Source organism: Tupaia chinensis, unplaced genomic scaffold (assembly GCF_000334495.1).
Source record: "Tupaia chinensis unplaced genomic scaffold, TupChi_1.0 Scaffold000415_1, whole genome shotgun sequence".
NCBI classification, from domain to species: Eukaryota; Metazoa; Chordata; class Mammalia; order Scandentia; family Tupaiidae; genus Tupaia; species Tupaia belangeri.
Window position 1 is genome coordinate 1,116,087 of NW_006159920.1, and position 9,669 is coordinate 1,125,755.

The following is a 9,669-nucleotide window of genomic DNA, read 5'->3' on the forward strand; positions in this document are numbered from 1 at the left end:
AAGAGTAAAACCAACTTTCGGTGACAGCTCTGTGGCGCAGTAGGAGTGCACAGCTCAAGAGAAGCAAGATTGCTCATGGTGACTGTGGTTCGAATCCCCGTCCTGAGCAGCCTGGAACAGGCTGGAGACATGCTCAGGTGCCCAAGATCTGATGGGCAGGACTGGAGGAAGTGGACAGAGGCATGACCAGATCCTGTGGAGGATGCTCTTCTCTCTCATTAGAAGAAAAATAGAGAGGCAAAGCATTAATGGGACGAAGAAATGTGGTATTATCTGTTGAAGATAGTTTATAGTTTTATCAACTGGACTAGGGAGAAATGTTCACATGTTGTAATACTCACTTTGTAAGCTAAATAATGTGATTGAATGTATAAAAGATAATGAAATAAAAAAAGTAAATAAAAAATTAAAAAAATAAAAATAAACATAAACATAAAAAATCTTATATCATACAGTATATCTAACTTTAGAAAAACAAATCAAATGTAATTTGAGAAAATGCTTTTCTAAATGATGTATTCATACACATGATCTGAATTGATTAATTAGGTGATGTTAATTAATTAATTAATTAGGGGGGTGCGGGCAGCTGGGCAGCAAAACAGTTAAGATGGCTGGATCCCACATGGCCAACTGTGCAGTTTGTGTCTCAGACCTGGCAGCTTGAAAAATCATGCCAGGCACCTGTGCACATGTGCCCAGAATCCTGAGAGGAGAATGTAGAAGGGATTGCAGCATGGCCTTTCCCTGTAGGGCGTGATTTCTCACTTTCTCTCTCTCTTTCTCTCTTTCTCTCTCCTCCTCTCTCTCTGATGAGCTCACATACCCTATAGCAAATTTTTTAAAAGAAAGACAAAGAAAAAATTTTAAATTAAAAAGAAATGGCCAATGTCCATCTAAAATTTAGCATCTAAATGATCACTCATAAGTAGGACCAATTAATAAAATATTTATGTTCATTTTCTTCCTTCTGACAACCTCAAAATACATTAGGAGTCTTCTCCTTGCAACTGCAGGCATTAATGCAAATCTAAAATGTGTTCTCCTTTCAACCAGAAGAACACTAAATGATACTGAGTAAACAGACATTACCAGTCTCCTACTGTTGACATCTGTCAAGTTTCTAACATAAGCTTCTTAAAATAATGCCAGCTTCCTGACCATATAGTGAACATTACCTAAGTAATCAATTCGGACCATGTGTATGAATACATAATTTAGAAAAGCATTTTCTCAAATTACATTTGATTTGTTTTTCTAAAGTTAGATATACTGTATGATGTAAGATGGTTTTTATTTTTATGTTTATTTTTATTTCATTTTTTATTTACTTTTCTATTTCATTATCTTTTATACATTCAATCACATTATTTAGCTTACAAAGTGAGTATTACAACATGTGAACATTTCTTCCTAGTCCAGTTGATAAAACTATAAACTATCTTCAACAGATAATACCACGTTTCTTTGTCCCATTAATGCTTTGCCTCTCTATTTTTCTTCTAAACGTCCTTCCTCAGCCCCTTCTCTTTCACACACACTGTATCTGGTATTTACATCCATTTACTGTGTTTCTATATCCTTTTAAATCCATACCAAAGGCGATATGGGTTTCTATAAGCCCACTTTTTTTTTTTTAAGTTTGTTTATTTCTTTCTTCTATGAGCAAGAAAGATTGAGAGAAAGACAGAAGGTGACAGAGAGATAGCACCTCTAACCAGCTCCCAAGACTTCTGTCTCTCCCCAGGTTCAGCGAGTCCTGGGTCCTGGGCTCCTGTGTGCACAGCTAACTCAGGGAAGTCTCCAGATTTGACCTGGAACTGAGGCTCAGCCTCAGTGTGATATATTTTATCACTACCACTGCCTGATCTCCTTTATAAACTCACCTTTGAATAAAAAGATTAATAAACTCTATTCGACTCAGTGTCCAATAGCCATATTGACGGCTACCTCACTTCAAACTTCGGCTCTAACATTCCACATGCTAGGCTATTTGATTTACTTGAGACCTGTTGAAAACTTCTTAAGGGTCTGATCCTGAGAGGTAATGTGAAAGTTACAAGGATAAAAAGGCATATTTCCTATTTTCAAGCAGTAAATAGGGATTTTATAGCATGTATTCACCACATATCAGTGTAAATTTAAGGAAAAAATATATGATCCAGAAACTTTAAAATCCAAGTGACTGAGAGGCCAACAGCAGTTGAGGTGTTGGGCTCCCACGTGGCGAACCATGATTCAGGTTCTGGATCTGACAGCTTGAAACTCATGTTAGGTGCATGTGCATGCCTGCTCAAGGTTCGAGGAGAATAGAGAAGAAGGGATTGTGGTGGGGCCACCTCATCTGCCCCCCTCTCCCCGGGGGGTGTGATTTCTTACTTTCCTGCTCTCTGCCTCTCCAAGGTATGTGCCCTATGGCAAAAAAACTTTAAAAAAGAAAAATCCCTAAGACTGAAGTTAGCAACTATTCTGTTTTTCTCTCTATAGCACTTTACTCAGTTTCCTTCCTGGGATTTTGGAGTTTAGAAATAAATTTTTGGAAACTACACACGATACAAGGCACGCAGTAGGCTGCTATTAGTGAGTATTGCAGTGAATTTTGTTTGGTTAGACTAAAAAGGAAAAAAATCTTTGTGCTAATTCTGTGTGTGTGTGTTTGTGCATGTCTGTGTGTTGGGTATATAGTCACCCTATTAAAACTGGGATTCTAGATGCATATGTAGATTTTTTAAATAAGTATTTATATGTATGTCTTCCATGCAGGATCTGCCTCCAACTTCAGCTTTTTCCGATGGATGTGGTCTCTTCTGATCCCCTCCTGCAGGTGTGTGCCAATTTGGGGCCAGTCTCAGTAAAGATGAGTATCCCAGAACCCTGGGAGGCGCTAAGGGTGTCCCACTCCTTGCTGGGCTCAGGTCGGAACGTGGTATGGGACCTTCGAGGAGACTCCAACTTGGCTCCTTGCTGCCCTCCACCACAGCCTGCTTCCTGGCCTCAGCTCCTCAGAAGCTTCCTCTGACTCAGGCCCTCCACCCTTCTTATCCTCAGTCATCCTGCGCAAGGGCTTTATTTGGAATCTGATTGCTGCGGCAATAAATCAAGAGAGCTGCTCTCAGTGAGTTCGCAATCTAAGACGCATTACCATTCATACATAATCACACACGAAATTAAAGCCTCAGGGACGCGTAAAACTCAGAACCACATTCTTCCACCTCAAGGTAGAGACCATTGATGGGACTGTGTTGGCTCAGTGCAGAGGCCACGTACAGAAATGAAGCAGAGATCTTGGAGGAGTTCTGTGGGACTTCCATGCTTAGAAACATGGGGAAAAGCAGTAAACTTCTCCTGAGAAACAGGGAAGACCTTATAGAGGAGGCAATACTTAGCATGTGCCCTAATCTCACCTCCTTCATTCTTGCAGTGCCAATTCTTCCTCACATTTAAGGCCTCAGGATTCTGGAGAATTCCTTCCACCCTTCTCTCTCCTTTCGATATCAGTAAGGAGCCAAAGCTGCAGGCAGGGAAAACCCAAATGAAGTGTTTATTTGATTCTATTTTGTTGGTTTGTTTGAAACTCTAGATGTTTGGGTTGTTCTTGCCAATATTTTCATCTCCTATACCCAGGCATTGCTATTAGATCATGGAACCCTTTCTCACTGCTCCCAGATGGAAGTCCAGAATCCTTATTGTGCAATAATGACCACCATCTATCTCCAGAAGCTCTGTACCCACTAAATAATACTTCCGCACTCCCCAGAATCCCTTTCGAGACAACTCTTGACAAGCGTTGCTGATCTATTCAAGTTGGCACAAGAAGTGGAAACTTGGGGCTAAGCTTGGGACGATGAGGGAAAAGGGACAAAGGCTGGAGGAACCAACAAGGAGAAGCCTGATCTGAGGTCCCCGAGAGGGAGCGTGGGGGTGGAGGGGACCCTTGTCATCTTCTTGGGAGGGTTGGGCTGATGTCCTGTGTGGAGCTCTGAGAAGGGCAGTAGCCTCTCAGTTCCTCATCTAGTCTGAGACCTAAGCTTGGAAATCTGCACTGAGATATTTCCCCCTGTAACTGCATTCTGAAGAAAGTAGAGTTCAAGAGGAAATAGTCTCTGTAGAAACCACCTACAGATGCTAGAGCTACAAGTGGTGCGTGGGTGATAGCATTTGGCCTTGTCTGATTTATAAGAACATTTTTAGTCATTTCTGGGGGTAAAGCCTAAAAATGGCCTTGAAAGGATGCCACTCCTTATGTTGCACTCTGGATTCCTGGGATTTCATCTCAGAGGCCACTGCAGCGCTATGTAGAAAGAAGAATGTATATGGAGGAGTTTATCTTTAGAAAGGAACTTTGATTAGAATAGAATTCAGTCCACACCATTCCCAACAAGCATCCGGCTCTGTGGGCCCATGAAGTGGAAGGAGGAGGCCATAGCTAAGTCGTCATCTAACCTGCAGGCTTCCCCATGGCTGCTGGGTGATTTTGTGGTGTTTATTCAGGAAGGCAAAAGGACCAAGAAATGGTGACTCACTTAAAAATAGGAATTGGTAGTTTTGTTTTGTATTTCATAGTTTTCCCCCCAAATGCCCTTCGAAACTAAAGTAACGATTGTTTGGACAGAACTTAGTTATGCACTTCTGTTACACCTCCAGTTCCTAGTCACTGTAAAGTTAAGCCTGACCTTGAGAAGACTTTCTTTCCTGAATCATTAGCCACCGTCCGGATGAGGATTCTTAAGGCATTCAGAACTAGAGTTCTCTTTCCCACTATACAAGATGGCCGGTGAAAGAGCTGCGAAGCAGGACACTAATGAGAAGAAACCTGAAGCCAAGAAGGCTGATGTCAGTGGCAAGGTTAAAAAGGGTGACCCCAAGGCTACAAAGCCCAAGAAGGGGAAGCCCCATTTCAGCCAAAACCCCATCCTAGTCCAGGGCACCGGCAGATACTCCCGGTCTGCCATGTACTCCAGGAAGGCCATGCACAAGAGGAAACACTCAGCCACTAAATCGAGGATCGAAAAGAAATAGGAGAAGGTTCTTGCAACTGTCACAAAACCAGTTGATGAGACAAGAATGGTGGTACCCGGGTGGTTAAACTGCACAAAATGCCTAGGTGTTATCCTATTAAAGGTATGCCTCTAAAGCTGTTGAGCCACAGCAAAAAACCCTTCAGTCAGCATGTGAGAAAGCTGCAAGCTAGCATCACTCCTGGGACCATTCTGACCATCCTCACTGGACACCACAGAGGGGTTTGCCTGAAGCAGCTGAGCAGTGGCTTGCTACTTGTAACTGGGCCGCTGATTCTCAATTGAGTTCCACTGTATAGAACACACCAGAAATTTGTCATTGCCACCTCCACAAAAACTGATATTAGCAAAGTAAAAATCCCAAAGCGCTTTACCAATGCTTACGTCAAGAAAAAGAAGCTGCAGAAGCCCAGACACCAGGAAGGTGAGATCTTCAACACAGAGAAGGAGAAATATGAGATTTCAGAGCAGCGCAAGGTTCATCAGAAACCTATGGACTTGCAAGTTTTATCAAAAATCAAAGCTGTTCCTCAACTCCAGGGCTACCTGAGATCTATTACAAATGGAGTTTATCCTCACAAATTGGTGTTGTAAATTTTTTGCCAAGAACCTAATTAAATAACTGATCATAAAAAAAAAGACACTCAGAGTTAAAAAGTGAAATATTGTATATTATTTTCCTGAACTCAGAAGAATGTAACGGTTTCACCTAAAGAAAAAGAAATTGACAAAACCACCTATATGTTGACTGTTAGGACATTTTTATCACTTTCTAACCTTACTTTAAAATATATATAAATAAATTTTAAAATATACATAAATTTTAAAATATATATGTGTGTGTGTGTATATATATGTGTGTGTGTATATATGTATATATACACACACACATATATATATATATATACATATATATATATATGGGGCCAGTAGGTGGTGTGGTGGTTAAGGGAGCTGGACTTCCACATGGCTGACCATGGTTTGAGTCCTGGACCTGGCAACTTCCTTTCTTGCTTTCCCCCTCTCTCTCTCTCTCTCTCTCTCTCACTCTGTCCCTCTCTGACAAAATTGAAACTAAATAAAGCTAAATAATTCTTAACATGTGCACACACACACACACACACACACACACACATACATATGTATATACTAGAAAGTCTTTTTTTTTTTTTTAAGTTTATTCACTCTGAGAGAAAGAGAGGCATCTCCAACAGGGTCCTCACACAGTGACCCACCCCTAGCCAGCCCAGATCATGGGCCATGGACAACTATGTGTGTAGAGAAAAGCTCCAGATGCACACCTGGGACTGTCCCATGTGGGTCCAGCACCGGGGAGCATCACGCCACTACTGCGCCACCACTGCTGGCCTGAACCTTCCTTTCTGAACATTCACCTGTTACAGAAGTCAGTTCGGTTCTCAGAAACCCCGAACTATGTAATTCACATATGTTCTCAACAGATGGCTGTGATGTCTTAGTCCCGTGATCTGAACGTCTAGAATAGAGAGGACGTTTTGCCAGAGTCAGCTGGGGTTTTCTGCTTAAGTTCCACAGATTTGTAACATTAGATTTTTACCTTTGTATAATTCTCAGATACATTTTTTATTTAAACAACTGAACTTTACTGCTAGAAAAGTAGGTGATTCTTTTAGGATGACATCATTAAGAGGAAATCCGTGCCTAAGTCATGACTTCAGGACCTACCATAGACTGTAGGACTGGGAGAGACTTGGGACAATGACAAAGAAGAGACACAAGGCAGTGAAGGGCCTTCCTGAGGCCACTAAGTTTTTAGGGACAGAGCAGTGCCAGATTCTATCTTCTGTAGCTACCCTGGCTGTTCCATTCTGCCTCTGGCACATTCCCTATGTATCTCTAACACCTTTTTAGCTGTTTATTCCAACTCACACTGTGTGCAGAGCCTCCAGTGCCAGTGGACTCTCTATCAGGGGACTTGCCCTTTGTCTTGAGACCTCCTTGGTAATCTAAGAGCCTCTGGGGTTTACTTAGCTGTGTGAACTGCACATGTGAGCTTCAGTTCTGCACATCCTTCCTCACCTGACTTTCTTTCTAATCAATCAGAAAGAAGTTTTCTCCTACTCTTCTCAGTTTTCCAGTCTTTCCATTCCATTACTTCTTCTGACCAAAAGGTAAAAAAAAGCTACAGCACCCCAACACAGCAGCATCAGGAAGGCAAACCCTCTCTTTGCGGGTTATTTCCTTTCAGGTGGGTACAGTTTAATACTTTCCACTTAAGAAGGGCAAATAGCACTCTTTTCTTATTTTACTCGATACTTAGAATTACCCATACTTTGATTTCACAAACTCTGGTCTATCCAGCTTTCAACAATTCTATTTTAACATTTAAATACATGTTTAGAATTAGCACAACTAATGTTTTTGTAAACGATCTCTCTGCAGAGTAGACTTGCCTCCACAGGTCAGTCTTCACTGCTTCTTTCCATCTCATCACCCTTTGTGTCTCTCTCACTGAAGGAGCTGGCGGTCACCCCAGGAACAGATCATTTTGGCGCCATCCCCAGCCAGGGTTGACATGGCAATGACTCAGCTCACCCAGGAGAATGAAGATTTTGCCACTCGGGATCGCTACCACCACTCCTCCCTCGTGAGTCCGGAACAGCTGATGCCTCAGTACTAGGAGCAGCACTGGGGTCCTCCTGTCTAGGAGCTGTCCCCAGCACAGTGGACCCAGTTCTGGGACTATGTGGGGTTGCTTCTCCTTGGTAGGAAATTCGAGGCCCATTCTCAACGCCGCTAGGGTGGAAATCTGCATTCTGGCTTGGAGCACCACATCTAAGTCAGGGTCATGGTAGGAATGGCAGCAGTTTCTGCACGTGGCACCCAGCCTGGAGAGCTCCATGTGAGACGCCATTCTGAGGGCTATGATAAATGCTTCTTTTAAATTTTATTCTATTATTTATTTTCTGTATAAAGAATACACTCACGTGGTTCCACCCCCAGAAGTACAATCAGGCCCAGCCATGGTGATGCACAGATAGTGCCACTGCTTGGGAAGCTGGAGCCACTCAGGCAGCCTGGGTTTGGCTCCCAGACCAACCCGAATACCCAGAGCACAGTTGCGCGTGCCTATAATCCTGGTAGTTGGGAGGCTTGGGGCAGGAGGGTTGCAACATGGTGGACCCTGTCAGAAATAACGGTCTCCTTTTCCCTCACTTTTTACTCCCTGCACACCACATTAAAATAAAGAAAGAATGAATCACACACAGAGTGAAAATTTCTTATTATGGGGCATACTAGCATGAGAAAACACCTCCTTCATGGCCTTCTTGGCTTGGTTTAGTTACAGTTGACGTAAATAACACAATGACTCTGAAAAACGTTTACAAGTAGATGATCTGATTAGAGTAAAATTTTAAAGAGGAAATCCATGCCAAAGTTCTGGTTTCAGGACCTGACACGGACTGTAGGAACCAGAAGAGACTTGGGAAGAGGAGAAAATGGAGGCTTAGGAGACAAAGAGCTTTCCTGAGACCATAAACAAATACATAATCACAGAACGAGAAAGTCTTCCTCCCAGCCTTGTTCCCCACCTGCTCAGGTCCTATCCCCTGGCCCAGAAGTAGCCACTATTCTCATGCATATTTATGCATATGGTGCGAACAGGAACTCGGGTTTGCATCACTTTTTTTCTAAATGCATGAAAGGTAGCACACTAAGCAATGTTCTGCACCCTGCCATTTCCCTTAATGATCTATCTTGGAGTCATTTCCACATCAATATATATACAATTTCCCCATCATTTTTATTGTATGAAAGCGCTATCATTAGTTCCACAGTGATTGCATTTGAATTCTCTCCAACCTTTTGCTATTACAATCAGTTCTGCAGTGAATAATCGTGTATATATGTACCAGGGTCAAGTATATCTGTAGGACAAATCCCCCAAAGTAGAATTGCAAGATCAAAGGGTATATGCATTTGTAAGCTATTATTGTTTAGTCAAGTTCTTTCTCATTAAAAAGTCAACTTACTGTGAATTGCCTAATGATGACTCTTGTTCTCAAACGTCTGTGTGGGCCCCAACTCCCCGACAACCCTTGCAGCTATTTCGCAGCATGCATGGCATGAGGAGATGGGATTCTTGGTTCCTCTGTGAACTCAGCCTGGCATCCATCACTAGAATCCAGTCCTAGGGGCCGTGTCAATGGCTTCCCCCAGATAAATTCAGCACCTGGCCCGGGGCAGTGGTTTCACCACTCATCCGCGGAGGGAAGTATCATTGGGTCACGTCTGACTCTTCTCCTAAGTCAATGAGTCAAGAATCACCTGGGATGTTTGCTCAGTGTGCAGACCTCTGCATTTCACCCCTTTTATTTGGTAAGTTCAGGGCAGAGTCCTGGACTTGATGTCTTTAGCAAATGCCTCAGGTGGTTCACTGCGGGCAGTCCTTGGACCACATATTGAGAAACACTGGCCTGTTGGATGGAAGAGTCTTAGAGGGAATGAGGCCTGGGAAGGCTGTGGTGAGCAGCCAGTTAGACCTTAACATTCTGTCCTGGGAAATGTGATCTCCTCTATGGTAACTGCTCACAATATCTGGCTTTGGTTAAATACTAACAAACAGTGAGTTAGCAATGGGCACATGAGAAATAGATGCATCATAAAAAGG

General features: G+C 42.7%; 1 protein-coding gene and 1 pseudogene across 1 annotated transcript in view; both read left to right on the plus strand.

The window, feature by feature from the left end:
- Positions 1-8,972, plus strand: part of SLC12A8 (solute carrier family 12 member 8) — a 158,019-nt gene extending 149,047 nt beyond the window's left edge. The window contains exons 13-14 of the mRNA XM_006154559.3: positions 2,764-2,824; positions 7,515-8,972. Of these exons, the coding sequence (XP_006154621.1) occupies positions 2,764-2,824; positions 7,515-7,677 (224 nt within the window). The 3' untranslated portion in view covers positions 7,678-8,972. The remainder of the gene's footprint in view (positions 1-2,763; positions 2,825-7,514) is intronic.
- On the plus strand, positions 4,768-5,600 carry LOC106735497 (60S ribosomal protein L6 pseudogene; annotated as a pseudogene).
- Positions 8,973-9,669: the final 697 nt, after the last annotated feature.